The sequence below is a fragment of the Podarcis muralis genome, chromosome 2 (assembly GCF_964188315.1).
Source record: "Podarcis muralis chromosome 2, rPodMur119.hap1.1, whole genome shotgun sequence".
In the NCBI taxonomy this organism is placed as follows: Eukaryota; Metazoa; Chordata; class Lepidosauria; order Squamata; family Lacertidae; genus Podarcis; species Podarcis muralis.
In genome coordinates, this window is record NC_135656.1 from 114797005 (window position 1) to 114824327 (window position 27323).

General features: G+C 48.3%; 3 protein-coding genes across 3 annotated transcripts in view; 2 read left to right on the forward strand and 1 right to left on the reverse strand.

The window, feature by feature from the left end:
* LOC114592434 (uncharacterized) overlaps positions 1-27190 on the forward strand; it is a 52737-nt gene extending 25547 nt beyond the window's left edge. Inside the window, exon 6 of the mRNA XM_077923020.1 lies at positions 25398-27190. Coding sequence (XP_077779146.1) covers positions 25398-27091 — 1694 coding nt within the window. The 3' untranslated portion in view covers positions 27092-27190. The remainder of the gene's footprint in view (positions 1-25397) is intronic.
* The window catches only part of LOC114592429 (tripartite motif-containing protein 10-like), a 647260-nt gene that overhangs the window by 335100 nt on the left and 284837 nt on the right, over positions 1-27323 (reverse strand). The gene's annotated exons all lie outside the window — the stretch shown is intronic.
* On the forward strand, positions 867-14434 carry LOC114592139 (uncharacterized). Its single transcript, XM_077925265.1, has 6 exons — positions 867-1017; positions 3430-3626; positions 6303-6683; positions 7068-7277; positions 9465-9651; positions 10622-14434. The coding sequence occupies exons 1-6, from the start codon at positions 867-869 to the stop codon at positions 10690-10692; spliced, it is 1197 nt and encodes a 398-aa protein (XP_077781391.1). The 3' UTR covers positions 10693-14434.

Sequence of the window (27323 nt, forward strand, 5' to 3'; positions counted from 1 at the left end):
TTAATAAACTTTAATAAACCGCATAGGTGTTTTTTACCTTTCCTTCTATGCTTCCTTGCAATACTGATAAAATCAAAACACCCTAATGCTTTCAGCCCCAGAAGAGGAGCTCCCCTTGGTGTCAGGGGAAGGGTCCAAGGGAGCATCTGGAGCCCTACCATTCCTTCTGTCCCTGGCCCCTTCCCCTCCTCTCTCTGCCATCCCTGGGCCACTCCTTACTCCATAGCAGGAGACTGGATCTGTCTGTGATGGTGAGATGTCCTGGCTGGTTGAAGGACCACTTCCTGTTTTCTGCAGCTCCATCCTGCCTTCTCATGCAAGGTGGAGTCATGAAGCAGGCAAAGACTGAGCACACTTAAGGGTGGCGCAGGGGGTGGGTGGGATTCTGCTTAACCTTTCCCCGTCTGCTCCTTTTCTGGATCCAAATCCCCACACAAAAAGGCGCAGTGTGAGGGCACAATCAGTGTTATGGAGCTGCACTGAAAATCATTTCTTTGTGACTGTAAGAGGCCCTTCTCAAAAAAAGAAGCATCAAGAGAATTTAAGCTACAGAATTTAAAACAAACAGATAATTACAAAAAAAGAAAGCAGTCTGGTGCCACATTGCGTAGGAGTTAGTTTAACACACTCTTCCTGGGGCTGCCTTTGAAAAGAGCTCAGAAACTTCAATGGCTCAAAGAGCTGCAGACACATTACTGACCAGGGCTGGCTATAGGCAGCATAGGACTCCTATATGAGAACAGCTCCATCTGCCTAATTGTCTGTTTCTGGACACAATGTTTCCACAAGAAGAGGAAGATAGATTTGGAGTGCCACATTTTCAAAAAAGATGGACACACAACAAATTCTTTGTGGAGCTGAAAGGCATGCCTGTGTGCCTCATTTGTGGTGAGGCCCTCTCCGTCCTGAAGAAGGCCCACCTGCAGAGGCACCACAGGACGAAGCACATTCAGTACGAGGAGTTCCAAGGGCAGCTGCGCCAGGAGAAGGTCAAGGCGCTGAAAACGGACCTGTTGGGTAACCTGTGGCCCCTCCAGATGATGTCAAATTGCAACTCACGTCTTCTTCAAATTGCAACTCACGTCCTCAAAATGGTTCAGCCTCCACCACCTTTACTGCAGTCAACTGAAGGCAACCAACTGTGCCCTGGGGCCCTCAACCTTTCTCACTGCCAATGAAAACTAATAAATGAAAAGGAGGAGAAGCTACCCATGTCACACTGACACAAACACCTTGCATATGAACTTCGTAAAATAATGAAAGTGTACTACCCCTCCCCCCGCTCACTCTTCCCACCTCTCAATTCTCCAGCCTTACACTGTATACAACATTAAAGTCTGTCTGTCTGTGAATTTTTATGATATCCAAAGTAACAGAGTAGCTTATAGCTAGGAAGCCAAATAGCTATTCTAGTTGATAGTTCCTTTTTACAGACTATACAGTGGCCAGACTATTCAAAAGAACTTTACTTTCATAATCATATAACTGAGAAGAATAGAAGAGGAAGAGGAGTCTATAACCTGAAGTGTATGTAAACCGAGGCACCATTGTACAATCTTCTGCTTATTCAAACTCGTGCGTGTTCTCACTTGAATTCTCTTATAGTTTCTTATGAAACATTTTTCTTTCACATCAGCAGTATTGTCTCTATTCCTGCACAGGTTTCTGCTTGTTAACATTTAGTGGCCGCAAGGACCACATAACACCAGTCCCGAGAGATCTGCATTGGCTCCCAGTATGTTTCCGAGCACAATTCAAAGTGTTAGTGCTGACCTTTAAAGCCTTAAATGGCCTCGGTCCTGTGTACCTGAAGGAGCATCTCCACCCCCATCGTTCAGCCCAGACACTGAGATCCAGCGCCGAGGGCCTTCTGGCAGTTCCCTCATTGCGAGAAGTGAGGTTACAGGGAACCAGACAGAGGGCCTTCTCGGTAGTGCCCCCACCCTGTGAAACACACTCCCTTCAGATGTGAAGGAAATAAGCAGCTATCCTATCTTTAAAAGACATCTGAAGGCAGCCCTGTTTAGGGAAGTTTTTAATATTTAATGCTGTACTGTTTTTAACACTTGATTGGGATCCGCCCAGAGTGGCTGGGGAAACTCAGCCAGATGGGTGGGGTATAAATAATAAATTATTATTATTATATAGTGATCTGTTTCACTTCAGACAGATCACACTAACAAACTACAGTTACAGTTGCTCCAAGATAATTCAGTGGGGCCTCTTCTCAGTTCATTGTCTTCTGGATCAGTGCCTTAATCCTTTGTAGATTCTGTATATCACAGAATAGCCATTGAGGTGTCCCCAGATGTTGTTGTCCAGTTCCCATCAGCTTCAGCCAGCAGGGATGACAGTAAAGGATGATAGGAACTCTAATCTGGACCTCACCACCTGGACTCTGCTGCCCTATATCCTTCCCATTGAAACAAATGTGAGAATAAATTTTGGACACTATAGATTTATCCTGATCTGATGCATGCAATGTCTTTTGTTTTGCAGCTGTGTGATTTGTGCTCATATTGTATTGTGGTGGCCATTGGCTATAAACAATAAAATTTATAGATACGGTAGATTGAACTGCAAAAATAAGTAATAAAATAATAAAAGGATTTTATTTTTTTGGTCCTCACTCCAAAATGGTGTGTGTGTGCCTCCTGGTGTTTTTGGTTATATTGGGGGTGGGGTGGGGGGTGGAGAAGTATGAAGGCCAAAACCACTCCCCTCCTCTGCTAAATGGATGCAGGAGACCAGAGGCAGCGAAAGAAAAAGCAGGGAAAGAGAACCCCTCCACTATTTCCCAGGAATGTCCCTGATTTGGAGAAGCCGTCCTGGTTTCTGATTTGATCCCAGAATATTCCGCTTTTCCTTAGGGTGTCCCTGTTATCATTGAAGAAATGTTGGAGGGAATGGAGTTATCCAACCCCTGGCCCTCTGAAGGGAACGTTTCTTAATGTTTAATGTTTTATTATGTTTTTTATATATGTTGGAAACTGCCCAGAGTGGCTGGGACAACGTAATAAGATATGCGGTGTATAAATAGGAAAATTATATTTATGGAATGGGATGTTCCTATTTTCATCAGAGAAATGTTGGAGGGTTTGGAAAGGTCGGTTGCTGGAGCTAAGTGATTGCATGATCCCAACCATCAGAGCTGGGAACTGGACTGCCTCCTCCAGCTACCCATTCGGGCTGCAGGCATAGCTGTCAACCTTCCCTTTTTTTGCGGGAAATTCCCTTATTCCAGTGCCATTTCCCGCTGCTATCCCGGATTGTTAGGTATCCTGTAGAGTAGACTGCCCCGGGACAGGTGAGGACATTCTGTCCCCGAGACAGGTGCAACATTCTGGATAGCATATAAGATGCCATGTAGATTCCAACGATACAATAAATTTTGAGGGACAGCGCAAGGGGGCGCATCTAGCCTTGCAGCCTCCCAGGGCCCAACCCACAGCCAGCGAGCTCCGATGCCCAGAGAGGCAGGAAACGGGGCCAGCCAGGGGGACTCGAGAGCGGCTGCACTTTCCTGTCCCCCGCCGAGGAGAGCGGAGGAGCAGCGGCCCGTGGCCTGGCGAGTTTCCCCGGAGAGGAGCCGGATTCCGGTGCAGAGACGGAGCGAGGAGTCCGAGGTGCAGGAGGCGGGGGGGGGGGGCAGGAGCGGGAGGAGGAGGAGGAGAGCACGTGCGCCTGGCAGGATCAGGCCCCGAGTGGAGCCAGAGGCTGCAGGGCGCCCCCCAACCGGGCAGGAAGGGGAAGGGGCGCAGCTGAGGGGCAGGGCATCTGCAGGAGGGCACAGGGGCAAACATCTCTGGCTCAGGCTGGCACGGACCCTGCCGGAGACCCTGGGGAGCTGCTCCCTTCAGTCCTGAGCTCAAGGGGCAGAATGAGGGGTCCAAGGCAGCTGCTGCTTCGCGGTGGACAATGCATATAGTCGCTCACGGATCAGCGGCGTACCTGGGGCTTTTGCCGCCCCTCTCCCTGTCCCTCAGCAGGGAGCCCAGCCCATTTCGACGGTCCTCCCCACGGCGGAGAGGGAAGGGGAGGCGGGGAGGAGAAGGAAGAGCAGTGCAGCAGGGAGGTGCCCCTCTCACTCTGCAGCCCCCCTGACACCCTTTGCAAGCCTCCACTACTGCCCCCCTTCCTCTGCCAGTGCCATTGATAAATCTATCGCCCTTATTTGTGAATTGGTCTGATCGCCTTCGAAAGCTCTCTTTGCCACCACCATCACCGCATCTTGTGGCAATGATGTCCATCAGATTCATTTAGCAAGGAAATTGCTTCTTTTGTCTTCCCCAAATCAAGGTACACTGTGCCTACACATGGAGGTTCTGTTGTTCTGTCACGGCTAATAAAACGGCTAATAGATCTTTTCCCCGGAGAATGCATCTGATCTTTCCCCAAACTATCAAAGCTAGTGACCTCTTGTGTCTGCGTGTGAATAAGTGTGACAGGCTTAAACCTGTCTCATTAATTGTTTTATTTCCACCTTCCTCAGTAATACAGCTGAGTTTTCAGATGAAGGCTGAGGGTTGAAGTGGGTGACGGTTTTGAGAATGCAGGGGAAAGGAGGATTCTTATGAAGTGTGGCATATGGAAATGAATTAATGATAATAAAAACGTTGAAGACAGTATTGTTAAAGACTGAGGAAGGCGAAATTGAAATTAGCTATTCATGTTCAGATTATTGCTCCTTTCATTTCTATACTGCTTCATATTTTTAAGAAAAAAATCTAATTAGTAATTAGAGAGAAATCTCATTGCAATTTGTGTCCATAGGATGTTGAGAACATTAACTCTGTAGATCCAGTTCTCTCCTCCTCTCCAGAGAATGCATCTGATCTTGTCCCAAGGTGTCCTCATTAAGGCAAATGAAGGCTGAGGGTTGAAGTGAGTGCCAGATTTGAGAAGGCAGAGGAAAGGAGGATTCTATGTTCAGATTATTCATGTTCAGATTATTACTCATTTCATTTCTATGCTGCTTCATATTTTTAAGGGAAAAATCTCAAAGCAATTAATGGAAAATCTCATTGCAGTTTGTGTCCATAGGATGTTGAGAACATTAACTCTGTAGATCCAGTTCTCTCCTCCTGATAGTGTCAAATTTGATTGTTCTTTCTGATAGAGCAGGAGGAGCGAAACATTTATGGGCTTAAAGCTGCATTGATTCTGGAGGCCACATTCCAGTGAGCTTTGTGGCCAATGTATGCGCATGCATGCGCATACAGAAAAGAGATGCAGACCATAAAGTCACATCCACACAGGCCAGAGGTGCTGCCCACACTCACCAGACATGCCATCTAGCATACATACAAGTCTTGCAAACACAATCAGCATGTTTAGACCTTCCAACCCCAGTGCTGCGGGGAGGAAAAATAAGAGCACAAGAAGACCCTTCTGAATTAGCAATGAGTTCTAAGAAAAAAGACCCTTCAGATTGTTCTTTAGAAATCCTCTTTAAAGAGCAGCCAGAGGGATCATTTATTTCCAGATCAGGGCTTTTACCCCATTTCAGCACTGTGCTTGTTTGTGGTGAAATTGGAGTTTAAAAAATCTCTCCAAGGGCCCCTTAGGCATCTTTCTCTCCAGGACAGACAGAGATCTTCATCCTATGATCAGATCAGGAGATGGAAACGGCAGGGATTAGCAGGACACACCCTGAGGCTTGGGAAGCCATATGCAGCCAATGGACTGCAAGTTAGAGTGTCTTCAGTCAAGAGAGTTTATGACCATCAAATTTAAAATATTTTGGATCTTCCTTTTGTTCTTAGGCTGTGCAGATACCATACATTTAAAGCATGTGGCTTCCCCCAGAGAACCACAGGACCTGTAGTTTATTGCTACAGTTCTCAACACCCCTAACAAACTGCAGCTGGCAGGATTTCTTGGGTGAAGCCATGTACTTTCAATGTTAGGTGGGCCTGTCGCAGCCTTAATCATATACAAAGATCTGTTGCTGCCTTTCCTGTTGCTGCTAGAAGTTGCAGCCAGGATCAGCATTCCCTGTCCACGGAACATGCTCAGTCCTCTCACTGGGTTGTTTTTGGATTTCCCTCCCACTGCTTTGGTCCCCCCCCCCCAAAAAAAAAATTATTTGTAATTCCATAAACCGTTTCCCCCAGTCTTTGGATAACTTCCCCTCGTCCCTGGGTGGAGTTGTTTGGGTGACATAAAGATTGTCATTCACATCCTGAACATTAGAAATAGAAAGAGTAATAATATATTTCAAAAACTGGCTAATGGTTAAAAAATGTGCTTTTGTTTTTATTCTTGGGTTTTATTTTACTTTGTGTTTATTTCTTTTCCAGCAGGGTGGCATAAAAATGGAAGAGCAGGGACCCAGGAGACCCATTCAAAGGGAGAGACTGGAGTCTAAAGGAAAGAAACCTCCTGCCGGCCAAGTTGGGACCATCAGGGATCTTCTGCATCGGGCAGATTTATGTCAAATTAAGCAGGAGCCAGAGGAGGGGCAGCCGCAGCAGCACTGGGATGCCCAGAAGCAGGATTTCCTGAAGACAATGCAACCCCCTCGTTCAGGGTGGGAAACCCCACAGGCTCCCAGTTCTCCCCACTCTGGGGATGGTGTCCTCTCCTTCAGGGGAGCTGCGGATGCCAGTCGGTGGCCCAGTGGGAGAGCAGGGGGGACAGACCAGACCCTGCTCCCAGACACTGAGGGGCTTCTGGGAAAGGTAAATGCCCTCCTCTCACCTGGGGTTCCAGCACCTGGAGGTCACAGGTCCACTGCCTCTAGACATGGAGGTTCTGTTTAGCTATGGTGGTGAATATTCCTCCCCCCTGCACTTTCTCTCTAATCCACTTTAAAAAGGCTTGCTAGACCAAACTTTCTAAATGGGTAGCTGTACAAATTTACCAGCTGTGGTCCTGCACTGGCAGCAAGGCTAACAAACAGGGGAGCTGGGAACGTGCTGGTCCCATATCTCCCTGCATCTGCCTCCTGACCTAATTGTCCCAGCTTACCTCATGATTGGGCCGGCCCTGATGGGGAACTGTGATGAAACCAGGCAATCTCTTATGAGCCATAGCTAACAAACTTTCCATTTTGCCCAAACCAGGAAACTGCAGCTGGCAGCTTTGGAATAAGCTGGGATATTAAGCTAACTTCAAACTCTGCTTCGTCAAAACAGGAAACTCTGGTTGATCAGTGGCTTCGTGGTTTGACTGTTCCCACTGATAGCAGTAAAAATAGGAAGCCCTGTTGCATTCAAAGGGGTTGTTTGGACAGTGTCTGTGATCAGCATGCCAATCAGGACAGGCTTAAAAAGGTAAAGGACCCCTGACCATTAGGTCCAGTCGTGGCCGACTCTGGGGTTGCAGCGCTCATCTCACTTTACTGGCGAGGGAGCCGGCGTACAGCTTCCGGGTCATGTGGCCAGCATGACTAAGCCGCTTCTTGCGAACCAGAGCAGTGCACGGGAACGCTGCTTACCTTCCTGTCAAAGCGGTACCTATTTATCTACTTGCACTTTGATGTGTTTTCGAACTACTAGGTTGGCAGGAGCAGGGACCGAGAAACGGGAGCTCACCCCGTCGCGGGGATTCGAACCGCCAACCTTCTTATCAGCAAGTCCTAGGCTCTGTGGTTTAACCCACAGCGCCACCCGTGTCCTAGGACAGGCTTAGGAAGCAATTATTATTATTATTATTATTATTATTATTATTATTATTATTATTTGCATCCTGCCTATCTGACTGGGTTACCTCTGCCCATCTGGGTAGCTTCCAACAAAATAAAAACTAATAATAATAATAATAATAATAATAATAATAAATTTTATTTATATCCCGCCCTCCCCAGCCGAAGCTGGGCTCAGGGCGGCTAACAACAATCAAATAATCAAACAGTTGAATAATCACACATTCTAAAAATATTTCATTATAAAAATTAATTAAAATCAAATTGATGGCAACCGATTAGGCAAAATTCTGTGCAGGTTGCCAGAGGAGGGAGTCAGGCTGCGCCCTGATCAAAGGCCTGGTGGAACAACTCTGTCTTGCAGGCCCTGCGGAAAGATGTCAGGTCCCGCAGGGCCCTAGACTCTTGTGACAGAGCATTCCACCAGATTGGAGCCGCAGCCGAGAAGGCCCTGGCTCTAGTTGAGGCCAGCCTAACCTCTCTGAGGCCTGGGACCTTGAGGATGTTTTTATTTGCAGAGCGTAGGTTTCTCTGTGGGGCATACCAGGAGAGGCGGTCCCGTAGGTACGAGGGTCCTAGGCCGTATAGGGCTTTAAAGGTTAAAACCAGCACCTTAAACCTGATCCTATACTCCACCGGGAGCCAGTGCAGCTGGTATAGCACCGGGTGAATGTGATCTCGCAGCGAGGACCCCGTAAGGAGTCTCGCTGCGGCATTCTGCACCCGCTGGAGTTTCTGGGTCAGTCTCAAGGGCAGCCCCACGTAGAGCGAGTTACAATAATCCAGCCTGGAGGTGACCGTCGCATGGATCACAGTGGCTAGGTCAGGGCGAGAGAGATAAGGGGCCAACTGCTTAGCTTGGCGGAGATGAAAAAATGCCGCCTTTGTTATAGCTGTAATCTGCGCCTCCATAGAGAGGGAGGTATCGAAGATTACACCCAAACTCTTAACGGACGGTGCTGGCACCAATTGCACCCCCGCAAGAGATGGGAGTTGCCCCCTCGATCCCATATCGTCCCGCCCCAGCCAGAGGACCTCTGTCTTCGAAGGATTTAACTTCAACCGGCTCCCACGTAACTATCCAGCCAACTATCAACAATTTCCCTGTAAAAGGCTGCCTTCGGAAGTCTTCCATTTCGTAGAAATGGCCTTCGGTTTTAAAGAATCGCCCTCTTTAAGGAATCACGTGGTGTAAACATGTATGTTGTCCTCTAGGTCCAAACACACACAGACACACACATAGTAGGAACAAGCAGTGCTTTAAAGTGCTTATCTTGCGAACTTGCCATCTAAGTTGTTTACTCCTGACCAAAGTTCCTGTTTCCCAAAAGGACAGGAGGGGGAGCAGAGGAGGAAATGGATGGGTTTGAAGGTTCTTTCCCTCAGCCGCTTCTCTCCCCTGAGGAACAAGAGCAAAGGGTGTTTGCAGGGCAGGAGGCCAGAGGAGGCGGCAGCGAGGGAAGAGGGACGAGTGGGCGGATCCACTGCCTCTCCTAAGGGATCCTGATGCAAGCAAGGGGCTTCCTCCTTCTCCATGCAAGGGCCACCCATGTATTCAGAGCAATCCTTTGCAAGTTAACTCTTAAGTTCCAAGGGATCTACTCTCAGGTCACTAATGTGCATAACATGCCAGCCTTAGGAAGGGAGGTGGGACAGGCAGGTGAAAAGAATTGCCAAAGGTGTTCGAAAATGCGTGGGGTCCCTTGGGAAGGGGGTGCCCAATTGGGGCTTCTCCAGGGACAGCAGAATGTCTTGGGCAGGAGAATCCCTGCAGGGGCTCTCAGACTCCCTTGGCTTCTTCTTCCCTCCCTCCCAGGAAGCTGCAACTTGCTCTGGATTCTGCACTCCTCAGGAAGCTGAACCTGCAAACCTAGCTGAGACTGAACCTGCAACCCTGGCCAGGATGGAAGGAGGAAGATGGACGGTTGACCTGGTCAGGCTGTCTCCCGCATCCCTCCCCACAACCTCTGAGCATTCCCTCCCAGGACCCTTAGAGAAATCTGGTGAGTTCCAGGGGAGAGGAGCTGGGGACAGGGATACATGGATGGTGGAGGGAGAAAGAGGAAAAGATGGAGAGGAGACAAATGGAAGGAAGTTCCTGACAGGAAGAAGGAAGGGGTGAGGCCTTCTCCGAAGCAGCTCTTTGTTTCTTGAATCCTTTTCCTAAAGTAGAGGGGGCAGATTTTCTTCCTCCAGGCTTTGAAATCTTAGGTGTTATTTCCACGGCAGGAATAATTGATGGTAATGATGTTGCACACCAATCCTGAAAAATGGGTGAAGTGGGATGGAAATGTTTCCCTTAATTATTTATAATTAATGTACACAAATTGTTTCTATTATTCTTATTTTTTATAGACAGGGTCAGAATCATACATTCCACCAGCATCAAAACACAGTAGATGCATGCACCTCCCCAGTTTGGTGGGCTTAAGGGACAAAGGACCCGTTATCATGATACACAATTCCTGGGGCTGGAGGCTCTGCAATTAGGATTGGGCATATAAAGTCCAAGAGCGTCTGGTATTATAAGCAAATTGTGTAAAATTGCCAATCTTACAGACTGGGGTTGTTTGTGAGAGTGAGTGAGTGGGATAATAATTTTAGCGCCCCTGTGTGAAGGCTTGGTTCTCCCGCACAGACATGAGACAACTCCAGTAGTAATTATCTCAAACTCATAAATAACTTTGGAGCTCAGTCTTCGGCCTGTTCATCCCAGCTTGCAGTTGCCGAGTCCTCCAGCAAAGAAACCCCCACTTTGGCTTTCTTTTCCCCTCTTCTCGCAGATTCTCTCGAGCCTACGATTTTTTGAACAGGCTATTTCGGGGGCTCTGTGTCAGAGCTCAAACTGGAGATAACAGTCTGTGCCCCCCCCGTCACCCCCTCTTCCTGCTCCTTGTTCTTTGCTCCTGCTGCTGCTTGGCTGCTCCTCCCCTGCTTCACATTCCAACCGAATCCCATCTCTTGCGTTCTCAGGCTCTGTCAGCGGAGGCACGAGAGGCTTGAGATTCACGGAGCTGACACCCTGTAATTTTGTCTGTCCCTAAGCTTCCATGGAGACACTGTGGTACAACCTTGGTGCAAATTTCAAAATAAGTACACAAAGCCAACAAAGAGACTCAGAGGTTTATAGTGGCACCAGCTTTCCTGGTCAAGAGTCCACTTTGTCAGACTGCAGCCCACAAAAGCTTAGGCCATAATACATCTCTCAGCCTTTAAGGGCTGCAAAAGATGAATCAACAGAAGCGTAGTTCATCTATGGAATCCATCCTACAGGAGACAGTGAGAGCCAGCAACTTGGATAGCTTGAAAAAAAGGATAAAACTGACGTCTCTGCTCTGCCCTTGCGGTCCTAGGCAATAATGTGGCTTTTGGATGGAGTCCGGCACGCTTCCCTGCGCCCCACTGGACTCCCGTGGATAGCTCTCCGTCAGCTTCCTGTAGCAGAGTCGTCGCAGCGGTAGAAAACTTGCAATGTGTGTGTAATAAATCAGACTGCACACAAGCTTTCTTGCTTATCTCCAACAGTCTTTAATCGTGTAGAAAAACATCATAAATCAGCCTGGCGAAAGAGCGCACATCTTGCTGCCTCGCCACAAAAGCGAAAGAAAAAAAAACACACAGAGAAACACTCCCCTCTGTGAACATAGCCACGCCTCAGAATGTGAGACGTCACTCAGAACTGTTTAACTCTGTAAGTTCTGATTCTCTTCATACCCCCTCTCGTCTCGCATCCTGAGGGAAACTGTGAACACACATCTACAGACCTCTTTGAGTTCAACTCCCTTTGCATTGCCTCTCGCCCCTTTCTGGCATTTGTCTCAGGCAACCGTTGAACCTCCTCAAAACTCCCAGGTTTGCACTGTGCGAAACCAACCCACGCGCTGGTGACCTGAAACCTCTCAGGTGGAACTCCCTTTGTGGTGCGAGTGGACCGTCTGAGCACAATCCCAGGTGCTCCTTCTGACCCACTGGGGCCAGCAAGTGTGTCCTCTACATCAGAAGACTCCCCCTCTGACTTACTACATCTTTGAGCCTTCTGCACTTTGCTAACAGGAGACGAAGGCTCACTCTTGGGCTCTCTTTTAACAACCTGTGGAGATGCCCAAACCTGTTATTGACCCTGTTCAGAGACTTGGTCCTCAGTAACAGGTTCAGCCTCTGGCTCTCTCCTCAGAATCAGACAGACATTCTGAGAGAACGTCAGGACTCGCATGGATCCTTGACCAACCATTCTGCTCACAGAACTCAGCATGTTTACTGATCAGAAGCTTGGTCTTGTCACCTTCTGGATATGCAAACCTCCACCCCTTTGTCGCAGGTTCATATCCACAGAAGATCATTTTCTGGAACCTCGGGTCACCTTTCTTTCGTTGAGCCTTTGGCACAGGCACCCAGGCCTGTGAACCAAACACACGGAAGAAATGCAGCTTTGGCTTCATTCCGTGGAGCAAGAAATACGGGGTGTTACCTACCACTGAATTGTAGGACCTGTTCATCGTGAAATTGGCTGCCCTCCAAACCTCGCTCCAAAAACTCTGAGGCAAACTGGAGTCACACAGTAGAATCTCTGTTGCTTGAGCCAGAGCTTTACTCCTGAGCTCCGCCACGCCCCTCTCCTGAGGAGAAGTAGCACCCGTCACCTTGTGACGTATCCCCTTCTGACGGAAGAAACTGCAGAGCGGACCCAGTAAACTCTGCACCTCGGTCACTCTTGAACCCCTGCACTTTGGTGGAGAACCATAGTTCCACTGCCACAACCCAATCTTTGATCAGTTGCACTGCCTCGCCTTTCGTTCTCAGCGAGAAGCACCAGCCATTTTGGCTAAAATCATCAGTCAGCGTCAGCACAAACCTGGCCCCGCCCAGACTCGGCTTTGGCATGGGCCCCAAAAGGTCTGTGTGCACAAGCTCAAAAGGTTTTGTTGTTACCCTCTCTTTTCTGGGATAACTGCACCCTTTTACCTTTGCCTTTCTGCATGCCCTACAATCTAGGGATCGGTCACATGTTTTTATCCTGCACCCTGCTGTGTACTGGGGCAACTTTTGGATATCTTCCCAAGAGCCATGTGACATTCTTTTGTGCCACAAGTGAGCACATGAATCATGAGTGGGAACGTTTGCACACTTCGCCTGTGCTCCCTCAGCGTCCCCCTCATCCTCCAGAGGTGTCTCCAGAACAAAGAGATTGTTCTGACATGCAACACTGATTAGTTGTCTCCCACCCCTGGAAATAGAACAGACATCATTTTCAAAGCAAACCTTGTACCCCTCCTGTAAGAGACAAGATACAGATAAAAGACAGTGTTTCATCTCAGGCACAACGTAGACCTCCAGCTCTGCCTGCAAGAAAGAAACAAAAACATTTGCCACATTAGACAAAGGCCTCTGTGACCCATCAGCAAATACGTGAAACAGCTCTGCAGTTCCACATTTCGACACCAGGTGTCGCTGTTATCAGGTGATGGCTGGCTCCAGAGTCAATGACCCAGCGCATCATTCTGTCCTCTCTGGAGTTGTCCTTAAGTGTTTCCATGGAGGCAGTTAGGTGATAAGGACCGTCTTCACTCCCTGAGTCACGTCCTCCCTTCGCTTTCCCACGCTGGTCTCCTCTCCTGGACTGGCTGCCATGGGAAACGACCTTGGAGACATCCTGCCCGGCCTCTCTGGCTCTCTGCGGACAGGATCTACGCAGATGGTTAACTGAACCACAGACAAAACATTGACGAGTGGAAAAAGCCTGAACTGTGCCTTCCGCTGGCCTGGGCCCCCCCTGCAACCAGATGGGCTCCCTGTGCCAGCTCGGCCCTCTCTGACACGGCGTTCCTGTTCGTCACTCAAGCGTCCTGTCACATACGCCAGAGTAAGATCTGCGGAATTCATCGATTCCAAAGTTAGACACAAATTGCCATAACTTTTGTCCAAAGAGCTGAGCAAAATATAAACTTGCAGTTCCTCAGAAAAGTTAACTTGCAACAGCCTCAACTAGTTGAAAACAGAGAGCATCTCAGTTACATGCTGTCTGATGCTATCACCTGGATGCAGCTTCATCTCAAACAAGCGTCTGGTAGTGTGGATCTTTGCCCCAGCTGTGGTCCTGTGGTGCACTCTTTCTAGTGCCTGGTAAGCCTCATGAGCAGTCTCCAGCCCCTCTACCAAAGGTAGCTGCGAACCCTCCAAACCGAGCACGATAGCTCCCAGGGCTTTGTGATTTTTTCTCTGCGAAGCATGGGCAGTTGCAATATCTGCTGCCGAAGCACCAGCCGCCGCTTGCTGTGGAGGCCCTTGGACTGCCTCCCACAGACCCTTGGCTACCAGCCATGCCTTCAGCTTCCTACTCCACTCCTCCCAATTCTTTCCGTTCAATTTTTCGAACAGGATGGCGTACAATTCATAGCTGTCTGCCATCTTCTCCCCCGGGGCTGAGCGTACTCACGTAACAGCAGCAGCTCCTCCCGCACCCGGTCCTCGGAGATCCGATCCTCCCAGTGAGCTTCACTGCCTCAAACATTAGGCAGGACTCCAGCTGGCTTCAGCTTCCCCTCAGCTGGCTTTCACACACACCTGCATGACTTGGCAACAGTTTCAAACGCTTGGCTGACCTCCATAACCTGTGGCTTTTGGATGGAGTCCAGCACGCTTCCCTGCGCCCCACTGGACTCCCGTGGATAGCTCTCCATCAGCTTCCTGTAGCAGAGTCGTCGCAGCGGTAGAAAACTGTTGGAATGTGTGTGTAATAAATCAGACTGCACGCAAGCTTTCTTGCTTATCTCCAACAGTCTTTAATCGTGTAGATAGATAATATTTAGATAATATTTATTACGGCCATAGGCCCATACAGGTAAAAACAACACATAAGTGACAGCTTGTGTCGTGGGGAAAAGAAAAAACAGTCGCTAAAACACCACTATAACAATAAATACTATAAGATGGAAAGGCATGCTACGCCTTAATTAGCTTGTAGCGCTCCTTGGCGTCGCTTTTGGGAGAGGACAGCGACCAGGAACCTAGCCACTTTCAGGGTTGTGTGGGAATCCTTATCCTGCAAGATTTGGGCAAGGTGGAATTTTGGTGGGGTACCCTCTAGTTTCTGTATGATTGATCCCAACAAATTTGCCCGTGGCACATTGAACAGGGGGCAAGTGAACATAATGTGCTGGAGCGACTCTGGCGTCACCTTATCACATTCGCACGTGGCGGGGACTTGGCCCTTTGAGAATCTGTGTCTCAGGACATTGGAGGGGAAAACGTTGAACCTCGCTTTGGTGAAGGCCAGTCTATGGGCAACAGTCGAAAGGGAGGAGAGGTATGATGGAACGCAATAAGTTAAAGTGATACCAATGTTCTGGGGCGAACAAACACCTCCCCCCAGCGTATAATTTTGCTGCAAGTCGATGTCATCCAGTCTTTGACGGATCAGTCTTTGAGCAGTGATTTGATCTAGTTTTAGGGAATCTGAGGGAGAGATTCCATAGCTCAGGAGTTTGGCATGAATTTTACTAGTCCAAAGGCTGGAGAATTCATCTCGCCATAAGCATTGGACAAGGTAATGGTTTGGTAATCTATGCCACAATGATAACCAGTAATTGAAGACTTGCTTCCACAGGCAAGTTTCTAAGGATGCGATCTTCAATTCTAGTCGCATGGCTGCGTTGCTTACGCACAGGGGGAGCATTAGGAGCCGGCGTAGGAATTGGCTTTGCAGAGTCTCAAGGGGAGCAAGATCTGTCATCACGGCCCAGAGTGGGGCAGCATAAGCAAGCACTGCAACCACTTTTGCCTTGAACACCTTTAGGGCCGAGGGAACATGCAGAGCTCCGTCCGAAAAGAAAAATCGGAGGAGCGCATATGACAGGGTTTTGGCCTTGTTAAGTAGGTGTTGAATTTGAGCTTTCCATCCCAAGTTGTATTGAAAAATAACTCCTAGATATTGAAATTTTAGGACTTGCTCTATTTTTGCTCCACCAAGCTGCCATTTGTATAATCTCCGGCTTCTGGAGAAAATCAGAATCTTGGACTTAGCATGGTTGATGGTTAATTGGTTGAGTTGGCAATACGTGGCAAAGATCTTCAGAGCTCTGGTTAGTCCAACACGTGTATAAGATATAATTACCGCGTCGTCCGCATATAAAAGGAGTGGGCAGCGGTAATCCGCTAGTCTAGGCGCGTGTGTACTTGGAGATGAGTTAACTAGGGGTGCTCGCATGTCGCTGATGAAAAGGTTGAATAGGCAGGGAGCCAATATACATCCTTGGCGCACTCCCTTGTTTATTGGTATTGAATTTGTGAGGTCGCCCGCAGGAGTAAGTCTCACTCTGGCAAGGGTGCCTTCGTGGAGCTGACTTATGAGCCATAAGAGTCTTCTATCAATGCCCTGTTTCGCAAGTTTCTCCCAAAGAATATTTCTAGGAACGCTGTCAAAGGCTGCCTTTAGATCTAAGAAGGCAGCACAGAGGTTGCCCCGGGGAGGGGAGGAGTACTTCCGTGCCAGATGATAAAGAATTATTGCATGATCTGTTGTAGAACGTTTAGTTCTGAACCCTGCTTGTTCGTGGCCAATCTGGTTAGTCTCATCTACCCATCGCAATAATTTAGTCAGCAAAAAGCTGGCATAAATTTTCCCTATGATCGAAAGGAGGCTGATGTTGCGGTAGTTTTCCGGCTCCGTTGGAGAACCTTTTTTATGAATTGGTACTATAATGGCCTCCTTCCATATTTTGGGGATGAGACCGGAAGCGTTGATTGCATCGAAGGTTTTGGCCAAGATGCCGGCCCACCATTTTGGGTGTAGTTTGATGGCTTCAGCAGGGATCAAGTCAGGCCCAGGGGCTTTGCCCGGTTTCAGCTGAGCTATTAGCTTGGCTATTTCGTCAGGATCGGTGGGAGTCCAAATAGGTAGGTGGGTAAACAGATGCATCAGATGGTCAGAGGGAGCATCTGCCTGTGAGAAGCATTTCTTCAGGAACACTTCCCGTATCGGTGCAGAGATGACTGCCCTTGGGTATTTCCTCACCCTTCTGTTAATCAAAGACCAGAATTCCCTGGATCTGTGTGGTTTTGAAGCAGTAATCAAAGCCTGCCAACGATTATGTTGCCACTCACGCTTGGCAGTTTTCTGCGTGCGTTTGTAGACTTGCTTGGCTTGGGCATAACTAGCTGGCAGAGTAGATGCATCGGAGATCTTATATACATTATATATAGCACGGAGGCGCTGTCTTGCTTGTTTGCACTGAGAATTATACCAGGGGGCACCGTGAGTATACTCGATTCGATTTAAATTTTTGGGTGGTAACCTAAAGAAGGACGTAAGATCAGTCGTATGATGGTGGAAGCGCTTCAACACTATGCTATGCTCGTCTGAGGCAGAACCTATGTTGGAATGGGGCCCGAGGATTTCTTTTTGAAAGAATTCCTGGTACCTTTGAGCCTGGGTCTCCGACCATTTGATTCCTCTTACTTGGAGAGATTCGTTGGTTACCATCTGGGTCGCATGTCTATGAGCCTCCGGCTGCCAGTTCAGGGAAAGCTTAGCTACAAGGGGAAGATGATCACTAAATTGTACATTCTCGATCTTAAAAGTGGAAATACACTTAAGTAGATCCCTAGAGACCAACAGGTAATCGAGAACGCTGTTTGATTTAACGCTCAGGTGAGTGAAATCCCCTGGAATATCAGGGAGGCATGTGCCATTTAAGGGCACCAAATTCAAACGGATGGCCATTTGATAGAGGAGTACCCCAGCCTCATTTGCTCTGTGGTCTTTAGAAGTTCTCCTCATGATATGTTCCAGGTCGTAATTATCAAGGTTTGGGGTAACCCACCATTTGGCTTTGGTCAGCGAGTCCCAGTTTGCTGCTGTGCGGGCATTAAAATCGCCACCTATAATGGCCGGGGTGTTAGGGAACTTAACATAGCATGAGAGCAAATGCTCTTCTAGCGAGCCCCATTTAGAGCCCAGTTCGAGGGAAGAACCCCCAGGTGGCAAGTAAACATTTGTAACTAGGAGCGAGATCTTTTCCCCCGTAATCAGCCCGGTAAGGGCGTAGGGAGGCAAGGCCTGTACTAGAGTAAATTTAGAATGTAGGTTGAGGGAGATGCCTATTATTAGGCCCCCTTTAGGGCGGCCTCCTTTCAGGGAGGGGCAGGCAGGGAGTTCTAACAGCTCAAAGCCATTTAGGACAACTTTCTCTACTTCCCACGATTCTTGGAACAAGATGATATGAAACAGGTTAATAAACTCCAAGAATTCTGGCTCATGTTTTTTTCCCCTCCAGCCCGCGATGTTCCAGCTGAGGACTGATAGGGGGGAGTTCCTGTTGTGTTCAATTCGCTGTCAATTCAGGGAGAGAAGTGAGTCCTTTGGAGGCAGGGCAGACCCCACAAAAAAGTCAGTTATTTTACTTTGCATGGCAGGCACCTGCTGGAGGTGCCTAATCTTGAAGTTGGTAGTGAGGTGTTCAGACTGGGGCGACAGAACGGGTCTCCCATTGGCTGGCCCAAGGGCGGACACTTCAGTGGGAGACTCCACAGGATTTGCTGGGACTGCCCCACCGCGAGGTCTAAAGGTCGCCGATGAAACCATTTGATTTATATGTCCGGCCGGGTCTTCAGTCCAATCCGGGTCATTTTTTGATGTAAGTGGAACACTCCCCTGACCTGATGCTAGCGAAGGTACTGGGGATGCTTGACGTACAGGTACTGTTTGTATGTCGGGTCTATGCCGCTCAGGGGAATATGAGGACTCCAGTTCCGGCATTGATGGATTGGATGGTAAGGAATTGTTTTGGTGGAAAGGACTCTGAGTTACACTCTTCGGCGGGGGACTCTTGGGGGGCGAGTCAAGATTTATCAAGAGTTGGGATGAGCGGCCAACTTGTGAGGCAGAACCTGGGTCTGCCAAGCGTCAGTGGGATTTGCCCACAAGTGGGGGAGGCATGGGTTTAGGAGCTGGACTGAGGTATGGAAGACTTCCTACTTCCTTAAAACACGACTCCGAAAAGCTGGCAAGGTTATCCTGAGAAGTGGGCAGGACTTTTCCGTTCTTCTGGACATGTATGAGCTGATGATTAAGTACTTCTAGTCTATCAATTATTTCTTGTTGTTCCCTCGGTGGAAGGTCGCCAAAGGTGGCTAAAAGCTCTCTTTCCTCCGGTGGGGTCAGAGAATTACTTGCGCCAGTGGGTTCCTTTGGAGCTCGTGGGGACGTGGGGTAAGTCCAGTTTTGGTACGGATGGATATCCTCCGGAAAAGGAGGCTCAGTGTCCCGAGGTGCTCCCGACCTCTCCGGCAGGGTCCGATCCGTGTCGTAGCCGGCAAGTAGAAGGGGATGGATCATGCTATCCGTAAAAACTCTTGTTGGGATGATATCATACCTAGCCAAGAGTGATTTCTGCCTGATGATAGCTGAAGGGATCCTTGGAGAGTAAAACGCAAGCATCACTTTCTGTTGCCTGAGTTGCTGGTTCAAAGGTAATACTGCAATGAGATCACATTGTGTGATTTCTATGTTTAGAAGATTGCTTAGATGCTTTTTGACCCCATCCAGAGTGAGCCACCTTGCTGACCCTACCCCGATATTTAGGCAGATTTTCTTAGGTTGCAAAGACAATGCTTGTTTCAGGGCAGGATTTGGTTTATATTTAGGGATCACACTTCCTTTTTTGGTTGAGGGTAAGGCTCTCTGGCACTTCATTTCCCCCGTAACTACAGTTGGTTTAGACTTTGACCAGAGGTTATCAATTTTCTGTTCAAGGTTACATAGCTGGGAGGATAGCACATCAATCTTCTTGAATATGCAATTAAGGGTTCTGACCACAAGGTGGAGATGTTCATGTTGTTTTTGTCTTACGCAGTCCTCGGCTCCGGCGTCCTGCACCACCCCCAGTGGGACACTCCCTCTTCCTCCGAGCTTGCCGTCCACAGTTTTAATCTGGGGTAAAAGTAATTCCTCTGGTGTTGACGTTGTTTCTGGTGACATCAGAGGGTGAAAACAGTTCTGAGTTTTCACCCTATAGCAGTGATCAGTGGGGACACTCCATTTGCCAGACACGGGGGGGGGGGGTCGGTTTTTGATTGTTTGGCTCTTGGGGAGGGCAAAGCCTCGTCACAGTCCCTTAGGCGTTTGCCTTGGCCCATCGTTGTGAGTCTTTTAAAATAGCAGTGCTTAAAAGGTAATAAAAGGTAATAAAAAGTAGTAAAAATAGAAATACAAGCTGATGTGAGCTGGCGGAAAACCAGTGAGTCGAAGGCTGCCGGAGGATACAGTTATCTGCTCGTTAAAGCTGATTTACGATGCAGGCTTTACAGATTATCAGCAATTTGAACTCCTGGCATGGGCTCCAACACCCTGGTGCAGTCTTCAGCAAGAACTTGAAAGGCTGGGAGCCGCAACACAGATTTTAGGGAGGATTCGAAATGAACTCCAGCAGATGCGTCTTACCTCGTCGCCATTTCTACAGCCGCATCCCAGATCAATCCAAAGCAATCCTCCTTCGTCAAACTTAATTAAAATCTGGCACACCAGTGGAGAGTCCAGCAATTACTTGTCTAGCAAAATGCAAAACTTAAGTAAATAACTTACTCCAGTGGTTGTAAAATCCAAATCGGGAGAAGAGGTCGGAGAGAACTGGAAGGAGGAACCTTACACGGCGGCCATCTTCACAAGCATGCCCAATCGTGTAGAAAAACATCATAAATCAGCCCGGCGAAAGAGCGCACATGTGATGGGATGATGAGCTGCTTGTGCGTAAAATCGTAATCCCTCAGAGTTTGTTCAAGCCCACAAACTTCTGTCTGTGACAGAGCCCCTCAGACATGGCTGCTCTAGTCACTTGCAGATTCCGACAGTGGTTGCTTTCGGAATCGTTTCCAGCATAAAAGCTCCTTAACGGAAACACGTCTTCTGGACTCACGGCGTGACAGTTTCCGGCGAGGAGTGGGTCTCCCTATGGGAGCTTCAGATACACCCCCCCACTGCTCTCGCTGGAAGAGTCCCTGAGCCCTCCCCCCTGCTCGCTTTCCCTCAGAGATCCACCTCTCCCCTTGCTAGTTCCTGCTTCAGCTGCTGAGTCTCTCCCAGCCTGCGTGAGCCCTTCCACCAGAGACCCACCTCTCCCTCTGCTGGTTCCTGCTTCAGCTGCTGAGTCTCTCCCAGCCTGCATGATCCCTTTCACCACCGGTTCCTCCGATGGCAGTTCCCTGACATCCACCTCCCCTCCAGGGCCCCCTTCACCCCCTCCCGTTCCCTCTCCTCTGGGTGGTGAGGAGGTAAAACCCTGAAAAGAATCCTCTTCATCTTCAGACGTCTCGAACATTCCCCTCCAAATATTCAGGTTTGCGTGAGAGAGCGTCCGCCCTAACGTTCTCTGGGCCTGGCACGTAACAAATCTCAAAGTTAAATTTGGAGAACTCCTGAGCCCATCTCAACTGCCGTTGGTTGAGCACTCGTGCCGTTCTCCAATACTCTAGGTTCTTGTGGTCAGTGCACACTTGCACCTTATGTTGTGCACCAATTAGCAGGTGCCTCCATTTCCGGAAAGCCTCATGAATAGCAAGAAGTTCTCGGTCATACACCGTGTAATTCCTCTCGGATTTGTTCAGTTTCCGCGAAAAAAAGGCACACGGTCTCCACTCTGACCCCTCCTTCCCTGGCTGCAGAAGAAGCACCGCCCCTATGGCTCTGTCTGATGCGTCTGTTTCGACCCTCATCTTTTTTTGTAAGTCCACATGCAGAAGTTGTTCCTCCGAGGCGAAGGCCCTTTTCAGTTCCTCAAAGGCTCGCTCCGCCTCCTCAGTCCAAACGAATTTCTTCTTACTGCTGAGACAGTCCGTAATGGGCGCCGTCAGGTGGGCAAAGTTTCGAATGAACTTACGATAAAAGTTCCCAAACCCTAGAAACCTCTGCACATCCTTCTTTGTTTTGGGTGTTTTCCATTCCAGCACTGCCTGGACCTTGCCGGGATCCATGGCCAATCCCTTTTCTGACAGGCGGTACCCCAGAAACTCCACCTCCTTGGTATGAAACTGACACTTCTCCAGTTTCACCCACAACCGGTTGGCCTGCAGCCTGCTCAACACTTCTCTGACGTCTCTTACATGTTGCTCCTCATTCTCAGAATACACCAACACGTCATCTAGGAAGGCCACACAATTCTTGTACAGTAAAGGCCCCAGTACGTGGTTCATAAAAGCTTGGAAGCACGCCGACCCTGCTTGTAATCCAAATGGCATAACTAAGTATTCAAATGCCCCTAAAGGGGTGAACATGGTGGTTTTCCATTCATCCCCTTTCCTTATACGTATCAGATTGTACGCCCCCCTTAGGTCCAGCTTTGTAAAAATCTTTCCCTTCCGCACCCTGGTCAAAATGTCGTCAATCCGGGGCATTGGGAAAGCCAATGGTTCTGACACTGCGTTTAACCCCCTGAAGTCACACACCAGTCTCGGCTTGTCCGTGTTTTTTTTATCCACAAAAAACACTGGGCTACCTCCCACCGCTCTGGACTCTCTGATGAAACCTCTCTTCAGGTTCTTGTCAATGAACTCCCTTAGCTCCTGCATTTCTCTGTCTGACATGGCGTACAACTTGCCTACAGAAAGCTGTGCCCCAGGGAGTAAATTGATTTGACAGTCAAAGGGTCTATGCGGGGGTAGTTGGTCAGCTTCCTTCTCGCTGAACACGTCGCTGAGATCTGCGTATTGTCGTGGTACATTCACTTTCTCCATTACTTCCGTCCCTGCTAGGGTGGCATGGGCCCCTGCTGAACCCTTTCCCCCTTTGCAGTGTTCTAAGCAATGTGCTGAACTAAAGGAAACCACTCTCTGATGCCAGCCCACCAGCGGATCATGTAACGCTAGCCAGCTCATCCCCAAAATAATAGGGGCTCCTCCCAAGGTGGCCACATTAAAAGCTATCAGTTCGGTGTGCCTTGCCACCTTCATTATCATTGGGACGGTCTGCAAGCTGACTTCTCCCAACAACTCCCTGCCATCGATCGTGGTCACCTGCAGGGGGTTGCTTAAAGGGATAGTCTGTATCTGGTGTTCAGCTGCAAACTCCTTGCTTATGAAATTGCAGGAGCTGCCTGAATCCAACAGCGCCTTTATCTTTAAGGGGTATCCGTTTTGCAGCTCTAGCGACACTTCAATCACTAAGGCAGGTTTAGGAGGTTCTGGCATGGGCACTTTCACTGCTCTTTGGCCTGGTTGCTGTGCCCCGACGGTGGCAACCAGGCGTTGGCTTTTACTTGCTCCGGTTTCTCCTCCTCTCTACCCTCAACAGCTCCCACCATCCCTTGCCATTCCTTCCTCTGGGGGCAGACTCGGGCAAAGTGACCTGGCTGTTGGCAGAGATAGCATTTCCGGGCGCCCTTTCCCTCCTTCTTTCCCCCTTCACTGGGCTTTGAAACTGCGCGCGCGCGCGCTGTTCCGATTTCCATCGGCTCTGCCGGCGGGAAAGTTGTTTCTGGAATGTCTGGAATGCGGAACTCCTTCCAACGTTCCCCCTTCCCTTCCCGCCTCTCCAAACCTCTCGCCTCCTGGCGCGCTCCTATGGTCAGCGCAGATTTGCTCAGCTGATCCATAGAATCCGCCCTGGGACCCCTGGCCAGTTCATCTTTCACCACCGGAGCCAGCCCTTCTTCAAATAGCATCTGAATGGGTTCCGCCGATAAGTCCCACCCCAATCTGTGAACCAGCATGGTGAACTCAGTCCAGTACTCACGGACAGATCAGCTCCCCTGTTTGCAAGCCATTAGCTGCCTGCGTACCACTCCCTGCTCAATATCGCTGGAAAACATCAGATCCATGGCACGAAAGAACTTCATTGTGTCCTTTAGGATGGCACTATTCGTTGCCATCATGGGTCTCACCCAATCCCGTGCTCCCTTTTCAAGGTGCCCAATCACGTAAGCCACTCGCGATTCCTCGTCAGGGAATTCATCAAACTGCACATTGAGGGCATATTGCATCTCTGTTCTAAAGGCATGGTAGTCCTTGGGGTCCCCCCCAAACTTCTGCACCAATCCTGGTACCTTTCTGGGGAACTGGGTGGCTTTTCCCCTTTTGTCTGCATCCTGAGCCCTTCTCTAGCCTTGCCGTCTGCAGCGCCAGCTGGATCTCCAACGCCCGGTAGCTCTCCTCCAGGCTTGGCCCTGCTCCAGCTCCTGCCTGCCCGGTTCCGGCTGGGTCGCTCATGATGCCTTCTCCTGCACAAACAGCTTACAAACACTGTCGGAATGCTGTGATGGGATGATGAGCTGCTTGTGCGTAAAATCGTAATCCCTCAGAGTTTGTTCATGCCCACAAACTTCTGTCTGTGACAGAGCCCCTCAGACATGGCTGCTCTAGTCACTTGCAGATTCCGACAGTGGTTGCTTTCGGAATCGTTTCCAGCATAAAAGCTCCTTAACGGAAACACGTCTTCTGGACTCACGGCGTGACAGTTTCCGGCGAGGAGTGGGTCTCCCTATGGGAGCTTCAGATACCCCCCCCCCCACTGCTCTCGCTGGAAGAGTCCCTGAGCCCTCCCCCCTGCTCGCTTTCCCTCAGAGATCCACCTCTCCCCTTGCTAGTTCCTGCTTCAGCTGCTGAGTCTCTCCCAGCCTGCGTGAGCCCTTCCACCAGAGACCCACCTCTCCCTCTGCTGGTTCCTGCTTCAGCTGCTGAGTCTCTCCCAGCCTGCATGATCCCTTTCACCACCGGTTCCTCCGATGGCAGTTCCCTGACAGCACATCTTGCTGCCTCGCCGCAAAAGCAAAAGAAAAAAAAACACACAGAGAAACACTCCCCTCTGTGAACATAGCCACGCCTCAGAATGTGAGACGTCACTCAGAACTGTTTAACCCTGTAAGTTCTGATTCTCTTCACAAATAACGCTTCTTAATACTAGTTTCTGGAAAGCACCGGAAGGCAGAGAAGACTCTTGTGCTCCAGTCCTGCTTGCCGGTTTCCCACAGGCATCTGGTTGGCCTCTGTGAGAAGAGGATGCTGGACTAGGTGGGCCTTTGCCTAATCCAGCAGGCTCTTCTTAGGTTCCAATATATTGCAATATTTTTACAGTTTAATGTAGCACTTAAGTTTTACTTATTTCACGAAGGAGACACTGTTACTCGAGCCTGAGATCATTCACTTGAGAAATAAAAATAGAGATGTGTCTAATAAACTAGTTCCAGCATAGATCTGTATTATAAAACGATGCTGCCTTATTAAGTTTGAATAGAGTGATCATGTTTTGCTCTTGCCACTGTCTCATCAGCTTTCGTAAAATTTGGAACCTACAGAGGATAGCGGAGAATGAAGGTGTTAAAATGAGAGAAGGTGCAGATTGGGATTGACATGTGTTCAGCTCCCCTTTTTGTCTTTCTTGAAACTCTAACAGGATTCTCTTTCCTCCCAGACTCTCAAACAGGTGAGGAAGATGAAAGTCAGAATTCTATGAAGCCACATGAGAATTTATGGGGGGAAACAAAGAAATTGAGGATACAACAAAAAAGTCGCAAAGGAGAGAAACTATTTGAATGTACGTCATGTAGAAAGAGCTTCAGTGAAAGTGGAAAACTTAGAATACACCAACGAACTCACACAGGGGAGAAACCATTTGAATGTTTTGAGTGTGGAAAGAGCTTCAGTGATAGTGGAGCACTTAGGATACACCAACAAACTCACACAGGGGAGAAATCATTTAGATGTATTGAATGTGGAAAGAGTTTTAGCATAAGTGGAGCACTTAGAATACACCAACGAACTCACACAGGGGAGAAACCATTTGAATGTATTGAATGTGGAAAGAGCTTCAGTCGAAATGATATACTTAGAATACACCAACGAACTCATACAGGGGAGAAACCATTTAAATGTGTTGAATGTGGAAAGAGTTTCAGCCAAAGCGCAGCACTTAGAATACACCAACGAACTCACACAGGGGAGAAACCATTTGAATGTGTTGAATGTGGAAAGAGTTTCAGCCAAAGCGCAGCACTTAGAATACACCAACGAACTCACACAGGGGAGAAACCATTTAAATGTATTGAATGTGGAAAGAGCTTCAGTACAAGTGGGAAACTTAGAAGACACCAACAAAGTCACACGAGGGAGAAACCATTTCAATGTATGGAATGTGGAAAGAGCTTCAGTGGTAGGGGATCACTTAGAATACACCAACGAACTCACACAGGGGAGAAACCATTTAAATGTGTGGAGTGTGGTAAGAGCTTCAGTGATAGTGGAAATCTTAGAATACACCAAAGAATTCACACAGGGGAGAAACCATTTGAATGTTTTGAGTGTGGAAAGAGCTACAGTCAAAATGAAGCACTTAGAATACACCAACGAACTCACACAGGGGAGAAACCATTTAAATGTTTTGAGTGTGGAAAGAGCTTCAGTGATAGTGGAGCACTTAAAATACACCAACGAACTCACACAGGGGAGAAACCATTTAAATGTATTGAATGTGGAAAGAGCTTCAGTACAAGTGGGAAACTTACAAGACACCAACAAAGTCACACGAGGGAGAAACCATTTCAATGTATGGAATGTGGAAAGAGCTTCAGTGATAGTGGAGCACTTAGAATACACCAACGAACTCACACAGGGGAGAAACCATTTAGATGTATTGAATGTGGAAAGAGTTTTAGCATAAGCGGAGCACTTAGAATACACCAACGAACTCACACAGGGGAGAAACCATTTGAATGTATTGAATGTGGAAAGAGCTTCAGTCGAAATGATGCACTTAGAATACACCAACGAACTCATACAGGGGAGAAACCATTTAAATGTGTTGAATGTGGAAAGAGTTTCAGCAAAAGCGCAACACTTAGAATACACCAACGAACTCACACAGGGGAGAAACCATTTGAATGTTTTGAGTGTGGAAAGAGCTTCAGTGATAGTGGATCACTTAAAATACACCAACGAACTCACACAGGGGAGAAACCATTTAAATGTATTGAATGTGGAAAGAGCTTCAGTGATAGTGGATCACTTAAAATACACCAACGAACTCACACAGGGGAGAAACCATTTAAATGTATTGAATGTGGAAAGAGCTTCAGTACAAGTTCGAAACTTAGAAGACACCAACAAAGTCACACGAGGGAGAAACCATTTCAATGTATGGAATGTGGAAAGAGCTTCAGTGATAGGGGATCACTTAGAATACACCAACGAACTCACACAGGGGAAAAACCATATAAATGTATTGAATGTGGAAAGAGCTTCAGTGATAGGGGATCATTTAGAAGACACCAACGAACTCACACAGGGGAGAAACCATTTAAATGTATGGAATGTGGAAAGAGCTTCAGTACAAGTGGGAGCCTTAGAGTACACCAACGAACTCATACAGGGGAGAAACCATTTAAATGTTTTGAATGTGGAAAGAGTTTCAGTGAAAGTGGGAAACTTAGAATACACCAACGAACTCATACAGGGGAGAAACCATGAAAATGTATTGAATGTGGAATATGGAGCACTTAGAACACATCAACGAACTCACACGGGAAAAATCACAGATACTTTAATAAACTGCATAGGTGTTTTTTACCTTTCCTTCTATGCTTCCTTGCAATACTGATAAAATCAAACCATCCCAATGCTTTCAGCCCCAGAAGAGGAGCTCCCCTTGGTGTCAGGGGAGGGGTCCAAGGGAGCATCTGAAGCCCTGCCATTCCTTCTG

What these genes read in the sequence shown, in the direction of transcription:
- LOC114592139 (XM_077925265.1), top strand. Translation starts at nt 867, where the DNA reads ATGCCTGTGTGCCTCATTTGTGGTGAGGCCCTCTCCGTCCTGAAGAAG. An exon ending in ATCAGGACAGGCTTAAAAAG is followed by an intron (nt 7,278 to 9,464) that starts GTAAAGGACCCC and finishes CCTCCCTCCCAG; the next exon opens with GAAGCTGCAACTTGCTCTGG. An exon ending in AGGACCCTTAGAGAAATCTG is followed by an intron (nt 9,652 to 10,621) that starts GTGAGTTCCAGG and finishes TTGCGTTCTCAG; the next exon opens with GCTCTGTCAGCGGAGGCACG.